The sequence below is a fragment of the Phytophthora ramorum genome (genome assembly GCF_020800215.1).
Source record: "Phytophthora ramorum isolate Pr-102 chromosome Unknown Phyram_PR-102_s0006, whole genome shotgun sequence".
NCBI lineage: Eukaryota > Oomycota > Peronosporomycetes > Peronosporales > Peronosporaceae > Phytophthora > Phytophthora ramorum.
The window spans coordinates 2,152,582-2,168,892 of record NW_027150652.1 but is presented as its reverse complement, the minus strand read 5'-3'; the positions used below and the strand labels follow the sequence as shown (position 1 = coordinate 2,168,892).

The 16,311-nt window shown below is 53.5% G+C and overlaps 5 protein-coding genes across 5 annotated transcripts; 4 read left to right on the top strand and 1 right to left on the bottom strand.

The window, feature by feature from the left end:
- Positions 1-6,718: 6,718 nt before the first annotated feature.
- KRP23_7562 (Histone H1) lies at positions 6,719-7,429 on the top strand (the record flags this gene model as incomplete). The annotated part of the gene is made up of 1 exon (XM_067892894.1): positions 6,719-7,429. The coding sequence occupies one exon, from the start codon at positions 6,719-6,721 to the stop codon at positions 7,427-7,429; it is 711 nt and encodes a 236-aa protein (XP_067744730.1).
- Positions 7,430-8,145: 716 nt separating this feature from the next.
- On the top strand, positions 8,146-9,375 carry KRP23_7561 (Secreted RxLR effector protein 73; the record flags this gene model as incomplete). Its single annotated transcript, XM_067892893.1, has 1 exon — positions 8,146-9,375. The coding sequence occupies one exon, from the start codon at positions 8,146-8,148 to the stop codon at positions 9,373-9,375; it is 1,230 nt and encodes a 409-aa protein (XP_067744729.1).
- A 480-nt stretch (positions 9,376-9,855) lies between these two features.
- On the top strand, positions 9,856-11,076 carry KRP23_7560 (Secreted RxLR effector protein 73; the record flags this gene model as incomplete). Its single annotated transcript, XM_067892892.1, has 1 exon — positions 9,856-11,076. The coding sequence occupies one exon, from the start codon at positions 9,856-9,858 to the stop codon at positions 11,074-11,076; it is 1,221 nt and encodes a 406-aa protein (XP_067744728.1).
- Positions 11,077-11,655: 579 nt separating this feature from the next.
- KRP23_7559 (Secreted RxLR effector protein 73) lies at positions 11,656-14,100 on the top strand (the record flags this gene model as incomplete). The annotated part of the gene is made up of 1 exon (XM_067892891.1): positions 11,656-14,100. The coding sequence occupies one exon, from the start codon at positions 11,656-11,658 to the stop codon at positions 14,098-14,100; it is 2,445 nt and encodes an 814-aa protein (XP_067744727.1).
- Positions 14,101-14,461: 361 nt separating this feature from the next.
- On the bottom strand, positions 14,462-15,826 carry KRP23_7558 (Serine/threonine-protein phosphatase PGAM5, mitochondrial; the record flags this gene model as incomplete). Its single annotated transcript, XM_067892890.1, has 1 exon — positions 14,462-15,826. One exon carries the CDS (start codon positions 15,824-15,826, stop codon positions 14,462-14,464), a length of 1,365 nt encoding a protein of 454 aa, XP_067744726.1.
- Between the last annotated feature and the right edge of the window lie 485 nt (positions 15,827-16,311).

Below are 16,311 nucleotides of genomic sequence, written 5' to 3'. Positions count from 1 at the left end.
TGGTGGGGGGGGGGGGGGGGGGGGGGGGGGGGGGCGCAGCTTTCGCACGTGTGGGCCACAAAAATATGTTGTGTACGCAAATGTAAATATGTGTAACGACTGGTGAAGGCTTTGGCTGTGGCCTCCTGAATCTTGCCCATGTGCAACTCACACATTTGTGGTGCTTGTAACGGATCCGTGAATGCATTTCATATTTTCTCCTCCCGAGTGCGAGGGATATCAAACGATACTCAGGGCACGACTAAACAGATTCAGAACACATCAAAAATCAAACAGACGAGACCATAACCATACGGCAGGTTTTCGTAAAAACAAACAAAAATCCGGCAACAAGCAAACAATACTTGTGGACAACCTTGTCGCGACTCTAACTGCTAGGGCAAACACAGGGCAGTTGTTGCTTCAGCAATGAAAAGATACATCAAGGAGATGGATGAGACCTGGTTTGCGCATCACCATATTTGGTCAGACCACTGTCGTTACGGTGCTGCATCTCCACTATTCGGACCGCCTTCGTATACCCTGGTCGCACGATGCGTCAAGTACATGCATTTGAAAAAGGGTGAACGCAACGCAGTGGGCACACTAAAGGCGTTGGTGCGCGAGTTTCCTTTGCAGTCCGGGATTGATCAAGACAAGGCTTCTCATGTTTAGTCCGTCACTCGGTAAAGATAGGATTCCTCGTTTTTTTTTAAAATTATATTATACGGATTATTGTGTTACTGGCCCAAGTGCTGAACTCTAATAACCACCCACAATAGGCAAGTTCTTCCTATCGTGTCCATCCCTCTCTCTCATCATACCGCTGACGTAGCTTCCATTTCCCTTAGCCTTCGGTTCCAACACCTTCTTGTTTGTCCAAGTCTTCTCGCGCCAATGCCTCACGTCACCAGCCAGCCGTTCGTTTAGCTCAATTTGTAGTTCGTCTCGCTTGTTTGTTGACAGATGAGTCACCAACGGAAACACTGCCACGTTCTTCTTGTGATCCATAGCATAATTCGCTAGCCAGTCTGCAGCTTTATTGTATTGGCTATAGTGGTGTGACCACGTCTCGTTCGGTTGACCAGTGAAGCATGGGCTTCGGCCATAGCGTAGATGTTCCAGCAGCTGGGCTTGTACAGAATCGTCCACGTATTCTTGAAGTACGTCCAGAACTTGTCCCACTTTGTCTTGACTCCCCGAATGTCGAGCTTTGCGTACAAACGCTGAACCACATAGGTAACCCCCCTGTGAAGAATGAGGCCCTCCGGCACCACAGGTGTCCAGGCTTCCAGGCTCCGTTACGAGGCTGATCTGATCAGCAGGGATCCCAAGCGAAATCATTTTACGTCGCAGCGTCTGCTTCCAGTGGAACAGGCATCCAACAATGAAGCCGGACGGAAAATGGTCCCGATAGTGCCGCTTCGAAGTCACACAGAACAGCCGACGGCGCGCACTGCTGGTTGCATTGAACTTGGATCCACTGGAAAGCATGATAGTAACTCCAGTCATCTTTAGCATCCAGCAGCACGCAGAACACCGGAATGTAGAGGTCATGTGCTCGATCGTATATCATTACGATGAGCGTCTGCTTAAACAGCCTTGGGATCACCTTGAAAGTTCCGTCGACGGAGAGGGTGACACCTTCGTACCTTATTAACCGCATGAGGTCTGAATGAGCGAAGCCGAGCATTCGCCGGTACTGCTGGTGGATTGTGTACGTCATGTTGAACTGGAGAAAGTTTCGCTGGTCCGTTGCCGAGACAGTACGCACCTTGGCTTCTTCAATTGCGCGAAAAACATTACCTCCCGTGGCGCTCTGCGTAGTCTCTTGATCAGGGTTACAGCCTCCGTCTTGGCGAAAACCCGTACGCCGACCAACTCACCATACTTGCGCACCATCTTGTCACGGGCGTTGGCCCAAATACGAGAAGGTGGGAGTCGGTGCTCCTCCAGTGCATGCTCTTCGATCATCTCACGCATCTCCTCTCGCATGTCAATCTCTCGAGCTATCACACGAGTACATGTGTGCTCGCACGTAGAGACGACCTCACCGGTCTCGCCGTCCGATGTACTCGGCCGCACAATCAGCCGCGCCTTGCATCCACAGACCCTGTTCTTGCTGCACACATAATAGCGAGTTCCGTTGGTGCTCTTGTTCTTGTAGTAGTATCGGGAGCCTTGGAATTCCATTGTTCGTTGCGGCTTCAATACGTGTAGCAGCACGAGAAGCGAGGAGCGGAGGCTTGAGAGGTTAAGCGGGGGGGGGGGGGGGGGGGGGGGGGGGGGCTGCGGGGCTTGTAGTGACTGCGAAGACTATTTGAGAATGCGGTGTTGATTGGTGAGGCATGAAACACTTTAGCAGGGCATCAACAACGCAGATAGGCTATATAGGCGGGCAGGGACGACGCAGACAAGGTCGCGAAGACGAGAATGCTATTTCTGAAGGCTGAATGGGCCACAAATAATCACCGAGGACTTACGAATTAAGGTTTTGGTACTATTCCCAATATGGTGTTAAGAACACCAGTCTAACGTTTTTTAAAGGTAAATAACGGCTACAAGCAAGAAATCCCTGTTCAAGGAAGCGTACGCTTTGGCAAAGTCGAGCATTAGTACCTGCGCCCGTGTCAGTTTCTCCCTTCTCCTACATATTTTTTTTTTGCTGCCTCGAAAATGTCGATTACTTCATGTATTGTCCTTACAGATACGAATCCACACTGGCTCCCGTGCACCAACTTGGTGATGACCTTGCTTAACCTCCATGCTAAAATTCTCATGAATATTTTATAGTCAGTATTCAACAAAGCGGTGGAGCGGTAGTCAAGTGGATCACTCGAATCACAGCCTTTGCTGATGCTAAAAATGAATCCCTGAACAAATGACCGAGGTGTCACTCCATTCTCCATAGCATTGTAGTAGACCGTTGTTAGTATTGGTGCCAACTCTGTGTTCACACCGACGCCTTCATCTCGACCATCTCCCACATCATCGACTTCATCACGGGTATTCCCAACTACAACGCCTTCAAGGCGGCTGTCGTTGCCGCCTCTATCACCACCTTCATTATCGCTAGCGACGACGACGAGGATTTCCTCTCCTTCCGAGTATTCCAGTACGACGGTCGCGTCACTCTCATCACCGGACGCCTGAGTATCGGCTTCCATACTTCGTGGCAAGATGCGATCTGTGCCGTACAGTGTGCGAGGGCCCTGCCTCGAGTGGGTAGTGGTCAACGGCTCATGAAACCCCTCGTGTCTAAATTAGCTTTGAGCCCTCTCGATTCAGAAGTCAACTGCTGAACTTTGAGTGGTGCCCGATTCAGCGCTGATTACCTGTTGGGGAAGGACGGCAACAGACATCCCACACCAGGCAACAGGAATTCAGCAGATTACACAGGCAACAGGCGTTCAGCATCTGGGCAAGAGAAATTAATATTGCTCCTTTCCATCGATCATTCACTGTACACTGAAAAACATTCTCATTTTTCGTAGCGTACATCATCTTGTTTTTTTTTAAACCGACCAAGCCCATTTACATGGATGAAACGTTCCCGTGCTGTCTGGACTACGTTCCCAGGCATCAATTCGGCAGTGGTTCATGTGTCAAGCCGACAACGGGAACCTATAACATCAGTGTACTACACCACCGCCTTTCTCGCGAAGATCCGCGCTTACCACCGCGACCCATCTGAGGCTAAACGTCTCCAGCTATCGACGCGAGAGCGCACTTTATCGATCACTACCAGCTTGACGGTGCATTTCTCCTGTACGGCGCCGACCGTTTCAATGCTCTACTCGTGGCCATCCCTCATCGACTGACAGACCTTGTGAACGAGCTCATTTGTGTATCCACTCGTACATGTGTGGTCCGAAAAAGATATGATACCGCGCAAGGAATGTTTATTCACGACCCAAAGGTGCTGGACTCACGGATGTATCTCAGAGTCCATCTGATGAGGAGACGCACTCCGGCGTCGCCTCATCTACACGTATCAACGTAATTATTGAGTGTGTTGCCAACGCACTAATCAGCCCTGATAAACGACGTGCCGATGCTCCCACCGTGACAGCAAAATGTGCCGTGTCGTTTCCTGTTTTATAATATCAAACGACAGGCACCGCATCCGCTGTGATCAACTTGAGAAGGTCCTAAACTCACGGTCGCAGTCTCTGCGGTTAACTCAAGCTTCCTGTTGGAACGGCAAACTGACGAGCACTTTGTGCGCGACGTTATCGCACAGGCCGTCGACAAGCAGAAGGACAACGTAATGGAACCACCTGACAGGGGCGACCAATGTTCTCTATCATGTGGTCCACACAATTGTTGTCAGACACTCGAGTGGTGTGTAGCACGTCAAGTCCAAGATTGCACTAAAGTAGGACATTAGTTGTACTAAAACAGTACACAAAATGGGGCCACCCATTTGACGCAGATCATTTTAAGCAGGATTGCATTGTGCAGATAGTTAACAATAGTTAGGACCACAATAGCGTTAATAATATAAGTCAGTTTAACTCTATCCCGGAAGTTCGCAAGTCGTTTGATACTCGGTACCTGGAAACGACAGGAAGGCAAGCTTCCAGCAGAGACGCCAGGCGTCTGCTGTGGTTAGCGTGTTAACGCTTTCCCTAAGACCAAGGTGCATGTGACACCCGTCACAAGAAATTCAGGTAAACGAGTGAACGAGACCACGGATGTCTACGAGGTTAGTGACAAGGTCATGCTTGTAGTTGGAGGTATCCAACCCGGCGGAATGACAATACCTCGATTATAATAAGCCGCTCCAGCGATTCATTGGCCCTCTAACTGTTTTGGATGCTAGAGGAGACGCCTTCACGCTCAATATCCCAACTACTATACGTCTCCACCACACAGTCTACGTGAGACATCTGAAACGATAGTACCGTTCGACTATCCCTGATGCAGAGAGCCAGGAGCAGGATCCTTCCCAGTATTCATCTGAGCCTGGTCCATCTGATAGAACACTCATCACAAGCGGGCATCAAACCCAGGACGCCGGTGTCTCAGGATATGCGCGCTGCTCAGACGTCGCTCACTCTCCGCGAGGGGTATGACATCCCATTTACTCAAGACCCAGCGCTCGGCGACGAGCAGGCTCGTTGACGCGCCGCGGGCAGCCGCGACATTTCCATATCAACCAGTTAGTAGTTGAGCGTACTCCTCCTGAAGAACGACCTGAACCGCTTCCTCCATCATTGTGGCCTGAACACTAAACAGTTGACTTCGGGTCGGGCCTTCTCGAAGGTCATCCATGAGCCCATTTACCTTGATATGGGGTTGCCTGTCAGTGATGCAGCGATCACGCAATCTCCTGCATTGGTCTCATGGTTCTCGAGCTTCACTAGCTTGTAGGCGATAAATAAAGGGCGCAATTCACCAGAAGCAAGGCTGTTTAGATTGTTTACATACCAATGTTCAGGGTGTGAAGGTTTGTGGCGACGTTGCCTCGCGGGCATATGCCCGCGTCTTGACGCGCTAACGCAGGCTTGAGAGTGCAAAAGCGACTCGAAGTCACGCATCCGATAGGAGCGCTACGTTCATCGTGAGCTTCACCTCTCGGGTTCTACAATAAAGATTCTACTCTACCCCTCCTTGTGAGATACCACCGCGGATGTGGTGCGAAGCTGACGCACTGTGCCGCACACACACTCACATACACACATGTTGGCATGCTTCTCTTTCTACTAAAAACCGCAGTGATGACGCCGCATACCGTGCCGCCTTCGCAAGGACTTCACCAGTTTCAACGCAATGGACGTTGCGGTTGCTGCCGCTGCACAGGTGCTGTCTGAAGCAGGACTTTTAGCCTGCAAGAGAAATTTATGCGTGCTGCTGAATTTACACACGGCATCGCATGGAGAGCGCCGCTGATCTGCGGTCAAAAAGCCTGCATATTACAGCTACTGCACTGACGCTATCTGGTGTTGGACGTTGCACTGATGAGGGTGAAACTCCTGAGTACACTCAAAGCAAGCAAAACAAGCACAAATATGCGAATAGCTAAAGGAAAACTCGTTAATAGAACGTACGGACTCCGAGGGAGGACATATGAATGTTCGCTACGCGCACTGGGCTGTACAGCTTACGGTTTAACTCACCTCCGCTCAGCCAAGCTCGTCATGTCCCTATAAGTCTTCAGCCCTTGCATTACTGGTGTCACTGTAATTTTCATTCGTTCGGAAGCCCTGTGAAAAGATGACGAGCAGCGATGACAGCAGGGACCCAGCGAGTCTCAACCCACCTACCTCGTCTCGCTCTTTGCCCTCGTTGGGCTATACTTCAGTCTCAGCGGCATAGACTGCATTGGACTTGGCTGTGTCGTCAGCCTATCAGACAGGTACCAACTCTTTGTTTCTGAATAGGAGTGTATTAATAGCTCGCCCCTTTGGCGCATTTTTTTCTAAACATAACTATTCATAAATAATATTTAAAAATATCTGGCATGCTTGAAAAAGTATCCAATCCAGCTGGTTCTATTTACGGTTCTGCACCCCTCCATGTCCCCTACTTTGTCGTTTTCCCCCTCGGGTTCGCTCTTCCATGTTTCATTGGCGGAATTTTATCTCTCTCTCTTCTCATTGGCCCACTTAAGTTTAGGCGGCAAAATGTTTTTTTTCCAAATATGAAAAATCTGCCCGTGGCTGGCAGAAAAGAACTCGACGCCGACGGCTCCGACCCCCTCTTCACCGCCCTCCAGCACCTCCCTCCAGCTCTAATGGCTCCCACCGAAGACACCAAGGCCGCCGAGCCCGCGCCCGCCCCCGTCTCTGCCAACGAAGAGGCCGTTGCGCCCACGCGCTCTCCGTCCAGTCGCAAGGCCAAGACGGCGGCCGCCGCCAAGAAGGATGAGCCCAAGGCTAAAGCCCCGAAGGAGGCTCCTAAGGCCAAGAAGCCTAAGGCCAAGGCGGCTAAAGCCAAGAGCAGCACCGAGACCGGCCCGTCATACTTCGACCTGGTCGTGGACGCTATCAGGGAGCTCAAGGAGCGCAACGGCTCGTCCCGCCAGGCCATCGCCAAGGTCGTGGAGCCCAAGAAGGACAACTACGCCAGCCACCACCTGAACAAGGCCCTGCGCACGGGCGTGGAGGCTGGTAAGCTGCTGCAGACCAAGGGCTCGTACAAGCTCTCGCCCGAGCTGCGTAAGCCCGCGGCTACCAAGAAGAAAAGCCTCAAAGTGTCTGAGAAGTCAGCCAAGACGGTCAAGAAGGTGGCCACTGCTAAGAAGACGGCTACGGCCAAGAAGGTGGCGGCCAAGAAGGCGCCGGTTAAGAAGACGGCGGCCAAGAAGGCGCCTGTGAAGAAGACGGCCAAGAAGTCGGCCCCTGCCAAGAAGGCGGCGCCTAAGAAAGCTCCGGCCAAGAAGTCGACAGCAAAGAAGGCCAGTCCCAAGACCAAAAAGACGGTCAAGAAGACGGCCAAGAAGTAAATTCCGTCAAGGTCTCACTGCTACTGCTCTTAAGGTCGGTGATTTATTCCGGGTGAAGGGCTGTCTACTACTACACGTGGGTGTCTTCGTCGCGCGATAGCTTCGCTACACCACGCCCTCCCCCCATCTATTCCTCGGTGTTTTTTAACACCACCCATTGTATCAGAAATTGTGTCTTTAGCTCGCAAGATGTTGGCGTTCGTGTACAGCTGTGTGAACTGACCAGGTGTGGCTGGATTTGAGTGTCCTTTCGTGGGTTTTGGTGTTCTTGTGATTGTACAGATTGCTTTTGAGTAATCGCTGGTTGCTGCTATTTTTCGACAACGGTTTGGTATGTTAACTATTTTTGTTGGATCGCAGGTCGGAGCGAAATGCACAAGGTAATTTTAGTGTAGAGCTTGGTGGGTGACCTGTACCATCGCGTTTTCGGCGAGGAAAGCGTTGGACTCGAAGCATGAAACGCCCTGTGGAGACTGCATTGAACAGGGCAGAACCAAGTGCTGGTGAGCTGAAGCAGCAAATGGCAGTGTTGATGGTTGGATAACTGCTGCAACAAGAAGGAAACGGTGGTTTTCGTGCTTGAACAAAGACCTCCGCTGCTTCCTGCAATCGATCAACGGGTCCGCAATGTTTTCGCGTCAAGAGCTGCTCATTCCCGAACTTCCTCCGTCGGACCGACAAGCCACAACAGCAACACTTCCCAGAGAGGAGACTCCATGACGCGTCTGCTTTATCGTGCTGTAGCGTCAGCGGTGGCGCTCACCGCGGCGGTGTCGTCCCTGACAGCCGCACAGTTTTCCAACAGCAGCAGCAGCAGCTCGGACACTTTCGACGCCGGCATCGAGGAAGAGAATTTTGGAGTGGGGTGCGGTAGTGCCGTCGAGTACCCGACTGGTACGGACGAATCCACGGTGCAGCCTCGGTTCGCGTACCTGGTCACGAACCCACTGGCCCAGTTCGTGTCGGTGCACTTCAAGGAGTTCAACTTGCCCGAGAGCGACTACGTGCAGGTGCGCGCGGCAGACCCGACGGCGAAGGACAACCGCGTGCTGAAATACCGCGGAAACGATTCCAGCGGAGCGTTTTACTCTGCTGCTCTCTCGGCGACGTCTGTGATTGTGGAGCTCTTTACGGAAGCTGCCGCTTCGGTGCAGGCTGTCAACACGACGCAGTGCCTCGGCTTCTTGGTGGACAGCTACCAGTTTTTAGGCCAGGGATCGACGTTGAATGGTTCCAAGGAGGAGGTGTGCGGTGCTGACAACAGCCTGGAAGCTCGCTGCTACCAGTTTTCAAACGCTAACGCTTTCCAAGCTTCAAACGCTGTGGCTCGCCTGTTGATCAAGAAGTCGACGGGCTCCTTCTTTTGCACGGGTTGGCTACTTGGCAGCCAGGGCCATCTCGTCACCAACCACCACTGCATCTCGACTCAGGACCACGCGAGCAACACGGAGTTCGAGTTCATGGCCGAGGGCAGTAGTTGCAACTCCAACTGCGCCAGTGCTCGCGCGTGCGTTGGAAACATCCGAGCGACGTCTGCGACGCTGATCTACGCCGACGCCACGCTCGACTACGCGCTTGTGAAGCTACCGATCAATTTGTCCTACCAGTACGGCTACCTGCGTCTCCGCACAAACGGAGCTGCCATGAATGAGCGCGTCTACGTGCCGCAGCACCCTGCAGGCTGGGGAAAGCGCATTGCGATGAAGAGTGACAACGGCTGGGGAACGGTGTCGTCGCTCACGATGGGGGGCTGTGCGTCGAACCAAGTTGCATACTACCTGGATACGCAGGGCGGTTCGTCGGGCTCTCCGGTGATTTCGTACTGGGATAACACGGTGGTCGCTCTTCACCACTGCGGAGGCTGCCCGAACACGGCGATTAACAGCTACAAGCTGATCAACGACATGAACTGGCGCGGCATCCTCCCCGCGAACGCCTGCGCCTAAACTAGCTGCCGCTCCTGCTTGCAGTACGTATCGCTCCATGACACAAGCATTTGTGATCAAGCGTAGGCACGCCGGACAAAGTGTCGTCTCCAACTATAAGGACTCGTTCATCAATACACATTGCTTTCCATAATGCTTCAGACGGATTATTACTGAGCTTAGAATACCTGTTCTATCTTGCGATACGAGGTGGCATTGATCCTTTGGCTCTAACTGACAACAAGTACCCAGTCACGCCGACGTGAGTATTTTCGTAGGAGCATGAGACCCTCATCTCCAAACTGGCAGGAGTGGCACCATCCCAGTCCGAGAACCATAAACTACCACAATCGCAAACTAAACCGGCCAGCACGAGATGGGGAATGGCTAAGACCAGGTTTCTTAAACGGGACGAAGGATGAGGTTTTGCATGAGCATGGCATTCAGCAATTATCGACTTCAAGGACCAAGCCATTTGTACTCTGACTGATAACGCATCGGATGACTCGCTTACTTCATCACATCCTCGCCTCAACAGCGGCGTTCGCAGCAACCTGGCCATCCTTGGCAACTGCACAAGCGTATCTCAACAGCAGTACTACCAGCAATGAAGCCGCCGGCGTTGAAAGCGTGCACTTTGGTGTGGGGTGCGGTGGTGGCATGGGATACCCTTTCACCGACGAGTTCACTGAGCAGCCTCGGTTTGCGTACTTGATCACCAACCCGCTTGCAGACTTCGTCGCCGTCCACTTCAAGCACTTCAACTTGCCCGAGACGGACTACGTGCAGGTGAGAGCAGCGGATCCCGCATCGAGTGAAAAGCAGATTCTGCAATACCGCGGTAACGAGTCCAGCGGTGGCTTCTATACATCCGCTCTCTCAACGTCCGCTGTGATCGTGGAGCTGTTCACAGAGATGGCAGATCATCCTCAAGCTGTCAATGCTTCGCAGTGTGTTGGCTTTTCAGTGGACAGCTATCAGTATCTGGCTCAAGGTTCCTCGCTCAACGGGTCCAAGGAGGATGTTTGCGGCTCGGACAATAGTCGAGAGGCCTCGTGCTACAAGTCCTTTACTGGGGCCTTCCAAGCCTCAGATGCTGTAGCCCGCCTTCTCATCAAGAAGCCCGAAGGTGCTTTCTTCTGTACGGGGTGGCTCATTGGCAGCGAAGGCCACCTCATCACCAACCATCACTGCATCTCAACGCAAGGCCACGCAGACAGCACCGAGTTCGAATTCGACGCAGAAGGCTCGGTTTGCAGCGTGAATTGCGGCAAATCACGAGCCTGCGGCGGCTCGGTTCGTGCCAAATCCGCTACGCTGATCTACGCCGATGAAACACTCGACTACGCCCTCTTGAAGCTGCCTATTGACCTGTCCGATGAGTACGGCTACCTTCGACTTCGCTCGAGCGGCGCCGTTATGTCAGAGCGAGTCTACCTGCCGCAACATCCTGCCGGCTGGGGCAAGCGGATTGCCATGAAAACCGACAGTGGCTGGGGGGCTGTGACGTCGTTGAGCATGGACGGATGTGCAACAGATCAAGTCGCGTACTACCTGGACACTCAGGGCGGCTCGTCGGGGTCCCCCGTTCTTTCGTGGTCCGACAACACGGTGATTGCTCTGCACCATTGCGGCGGCTGCCCCAACACTGCAATCAACAGCTACAAACTGGTAAATGATATGACGCGGCGTGGCATCCTCCCTACCAACGCTGCTGTGTGATACTTGACCTCACTGCTCGTATATTCATTTCAATAAAATGTAATGCACTGCAATCCGAAGCTTCTCATCTCGTCAGCTACACGTTTGTGCGTTTGCGTTTGGGTGAAGAGCTCTCCACCCAAGCAGGCGGCCATTGCGTAGTGTTATTAGCTTGCGTACACAAGTTGTAGCGACACACGTGCATCCTCTCAATACGTCCAGCGGTTTGCTGGTCACCCACCACTATCCCATTTTGGGCTGCTATCGGAACGTTCATCTTGATGGAGAAACTCCTTCCAAAACCACCAATGCCTCCATTGCTCATGAGATATTACGCAGCTCAACCGTCGAGGCAGAAAACGACTGGCTGTAGCTTATCAAGCCAAGCTGACACGCACAGACACGTCCCATCCGTTGACTTTCGCGGAGTTTTCCAACTCCTTCCCTACACCACCGTTCGAGTTGAAGCTATGGCCGGAATACCAACAACACCTTGCCCGTAGATGCAAGACTCGTTGCGAGGAGAACGAAACCTCACAGGGTAGTCATTCTCAAATCTACCGTGTCGGACTAACAGCAAAAGCAAGAGGATCGTGTGCCATGACTCGCCTATTCCACCGAGTTGCGGCTTTTGCCGTCGCAACATGGACAACCATCGCAAACGCGCAGCTAGCAACTAACAGCAGCATCCCCGCCGGTGAACAAGACTTGACTTTCGGCGTAGGATGCGGCGCGACAGTCGCGTACCCGACGTTCACCGATGACTCGAGTGCCCAACCACAGTTCGCGTCCACGATCACAAACTCGCTGGCACAGTTCATCTCCGTGCACTTTACCAACTTCAATCTTCCTCCGAACGACTACGTGCAGCTACGCGCGACCAATCCAAATGACCCGGAGACCACCGTGCTCAAAATCCACGGCGACGAGGCAAGTGGCGAATTCTACTCGATAGCGCTTCAGACGACGTCCATTGTGGTCGAGCTCTTCACCCAGAACACCGATCCAGGTGTAGGTGCGCAAGCTGTGAACACGTTCCTCTGCATGGGGTTCACCGTCGACAGCTACCGATTCCTGGCTCAACCTGCCAACAACGACAAGTCGAAGCAAGAGGAGGTGTGCGGTGCCGACGAAAGTCAACAGGCGGTATGCTACGCGTCTTACGTTGATGCTTACAAGGCCTCAGGCGCAGTAGCTCGCCTACTGATTCACAAGTCGAGCGGGTCGTTCTTCTGTACGGGGTGGCTGGTGGGCGATGAAGGCCACCTCATTACGAACAACCACTGCATCTCCGAGCAGGCCCACGCAAGCAACACGGAGTTCGAGTTCAAAGCCCAAGGAGCGACGTGCAGTACCGACTGCAACAAGGGGATGGCGTGTGGTGGCAAGGTTCGTGCACGGTCTGCAACGCTCATTCACGCCGACCCCACGCTGGACTACGCGCTCGTGAAGCTGCCAGTTAACCTGTCAGGAGAGTATGGGTTCCTACAGCTCCGTTCTACTGGAGCAGTTCTTTCGGAGAGGATCTACATCCCCCAGCACCCTGCAGGGTGGGGCAAGCACATCGCCATGAAGACCGACAACGGATGGGGCACGGTGACGTCGCTCAACACGAACGGCTGCACCACGCAGCAGGTCGCGTACATGCTGGACACGCAGGGTGGGTCCTCCGGTTCGCCGGTCCTCGCTTGGTCCGACAACGCCGTTGTAGCTCTTCACCACTGCGGTGGCTGTCCCAACACGGCCATCAACAGCTACAAGCTCGTCAACGACATGAGGTCGCGCGCCATTCTCCCGAACAACGCAGTGTACACGGCTCCGACCACGGCAGCTCCGACCACTTCCCCGACCACAGCACCCGCAACTTCCGCTCCGACGCAAGCACCGACCGACGCTCCTCCTTCCAAGACGACGGTGGACGGCACCATCACCTCGACGGCCACGTTCACATCTGTGGACTACGTGGACTTCACGCTGTCGTCGGATGCAGTCGTTGAGCTCGACATTCTCTCGGTGGAAGAGAAGAAGAGCGGCGGCACAACCAGCTATGTGGATCTCAACGGTGACTGCAACGCTGGCTACCTCGATACGAGCATCGTCTTGTTCCGATTTGGCAGCACTGGGGCACTGACCGCTCTTGCGACGAATGACAACTCCCCTACGGGCTACGGCTCTGCCGATGGATCGATCAGCTCTCTCGACTCGTATCTGATCAACAGGCTTACGGCGGGCAACTACCGATTGGCAGTGAGTGCAACAGGCCTCACCCCAACTCAAGCCGTGAACAAGCGAATGCCGCTGTCCTCCGACGTCCGAGTGTGCAACCGACGAACCTCCAACTACGGCAGCTACCGTCTCACAATCAGCACTAGCGCAACCGTGAAGGCCACCGCTCCGGGTAGTTACATTGGTTCTCAGTGCAACGTCGTCTCTCCGAACGCGCCGTACTCGCAGTGCTCGTACCACCGCGAAGCAGCTTTGGCGTACGCTACCGGAGTGGAGGGGACCATCGTTCGTAGCCAAAGCGCCGTGTCCGTGGACTACATTCCGTTTACAGTTCCTGCGTTCAACCGCATCACCGTGGAGGTGGCATCCTACGGAAGTGCTGACGGCACCAACTTCAAGGATGTCAACGGCAACTGTGAGAGCGCCTACGTGGACCCCGTGGCCTACCTCTTTCGCACCAACCCGTCGGGGTTGTCCGCTGCTGACCTCGTGACTTCCGGTGACGACGATGACAATTTCGTCAAGCGCGTGCACTACCGGTCCATCAGCTTCCGGGATCCCTACATGTCGATTGCTCTACCAGCGGGAGACTACACCCTCGTTGTTGGCCGCTACCCGTTGACGCTTGAGGACGCTATCGCTCATTCTAGCGGAACTTCCGTCGGCACACTTACCCCCGAGTCTTGCGGCAAGAAGTCGGAGCGCGGACACTATCTAGCCATCCTGAGCTCGGCGAACAGCATGGGCATCACCTCACCGGGCTCCTACTCGGGCAGCAGTTGCCCCAACGACGTTGGCAAGCAGCTCTGCACAGTTTAAGGAAACAAGAAAAAACTCACATTCCAGTCCACGCTGGATGTAGCACTCCGAGACCACAGCTAGTGCTTGCTCACTGGCCAGAGAGAAAACACAGCGTACATATCGTGTATCCTTTGCTCCTCAATACTTTTATTTGCGTTCTTTGCTTTCGAATTTGTTTCCCGTTGCCGTGTTTAGCAGATCGTAGGATCTGAAACTTAGTGGGTTGACGGCGAAGTTGTACGTCTTGTTGATCTCCGGAATGCACACAGGTGTATAGATATCCTTGTATCTCTCTCGAATGACCTGGGCGGACACTTTTTGTAACCAAGTAAATAGTCAATTGGGGTTAACTGTACGTCACTCATAGTACCACGTTGGTTTACTCGCTGGTTTGGTGGGTGAGAGCCAGGTGGGCGACTCGGTTCGAGAACTTGCCCGTCATCTCGTCGTTTGGTCTCAGATCGATTCGCGTGATGCTGCAGTGACTGATCGGTGCACCCAGCTGGATAATTTCCTTGGGGACTTCGTAGCAGGCCGCCATGCAGTACTGGATGAAACTCGTGTGTGCGATGATGACCTTGAAATTCTCGAGTTCGCCCTTTGGGCCACGTACCAAATTGTCCTCTCCGTCCCATCGACATATATTTTGGAACGCCATTTTGTGCATCGACTCGCGGTAGTCGTAGCGGTGGAAAATGTCCACATTTTTAGGAGCTCCGTCCTCCAGGAAGCAGCACTCGAACTTGTTTGAGATCCACGGCATCATCTTCGAGAACACTGCCGCTGTCTCCACCGTTCGTCGGAGTCCTCCGTAGATGAGACTGACGTTCGGTCGGCCATTGGCTCTCTTTTTGAACATTTTACTCAGACACTTGGCCGTGATTTGTGCCTGTTCTTCTCCACGTTTCGTGAGCCTCTTGTCGCGGTCACAAACTCGGAAGTTGATGTTCTCGGTCTCTCCATGGCGAATGAAGATCAGGTGAGTAACACCTCGAGGTCCAAGTTTGGTCTTAAGCTTAAGAGGATGGAGATCAGGTTGTGTATACTTTGGAAAGAGGACGTTGTCCACTTGGTACGTCCCCTCTTTGATATGGAAAGGGGACAGAGTGGGCCGGCCCATGCACTTGTGGAGCAGTTGGGGCTCCAGTTGCACACGGGCGGCCACCTGAATAGACCACCACCAGAGGAACATATCTTGTTTGGTCTGGAACCGAAGAACTCCAATCTCGCTCTTGCCTTGGTACAAATAGTCCACCTGCATGACGTTGTCCTTAAAGTCGAGGAAGTGCAACCTGCTCGACGCCACAGGCAGCAGCGACCTTTTGCGTTGAATGGTGTCTTTGAATTTGCGAAGGACCAAAATGCCGTGGTACAATTCGGCCCACTGTTTGGTCCAGGTTGTGAGCCCCATTTTCACGCGACGGGTTTCAATGAACCCGCTAAGCACAAAATTGTCGCGGGTCGCAGCTTTTTGAACGGCCAAGTCCCGCAACCCGACGGGACACTCGGGTCGGTCTTCACTGAAAAACAATTCCACTTCGTCGATGGTGTAGCGTCGGGTGGTGGTCCCGTTTTGGGGTACAGCTCGGGCCATGGGCGGCGTCGGGTAGTGCGAGTCCAATTGGGGGCGACATGTCTCGAGCTCTTGAGTGTTGGCGAAGTGCACGGACTTGGGGCTCTTGGCGGCCTTGACGGGCGGTTGGTTCGCGGTGCGGACGGCGTAGGGCGTCACAGGAACAGGCATGGCGAAGGATGTGGGAGGCTTTCAGAATGGGGGGCAACCTGCCGACGTGCCAGACGGCGGCAACTTGCCAACTGAGGTCGGTGGCGAGCGGCGGTTCGCAGACAGGTGGTAATTTACCAGTATACATGTGTATACTGGACCCATACTGGACTCGAGTCAAGTGCTCTGGCCGGGATCGAAAAATACAGAGGGATGCACCACAAGAGTTTCTGAACCCATTTCGGTCTGGTGCACTGCCAATGCGCTGTCGATGCCTTTGGCCAAGCCGGATAGCCCTTCAGCTCGCTGTGGACCGACACTTGCCGGCACAGCGTCTTTACTCGCGCCCGCCTGCACTCATTTCGCAGATCGAGCACGTATGGATTGATATGGCCGCTGGGTAAAAAACTACAGATAGTCTGCCGGAAGAGGCGAATCAGGTCAAGCCCGGAGAAGCACAGCATACCCGCCGGCACGAAATAGGGTCAAGAAGCGTTTCCGACGGT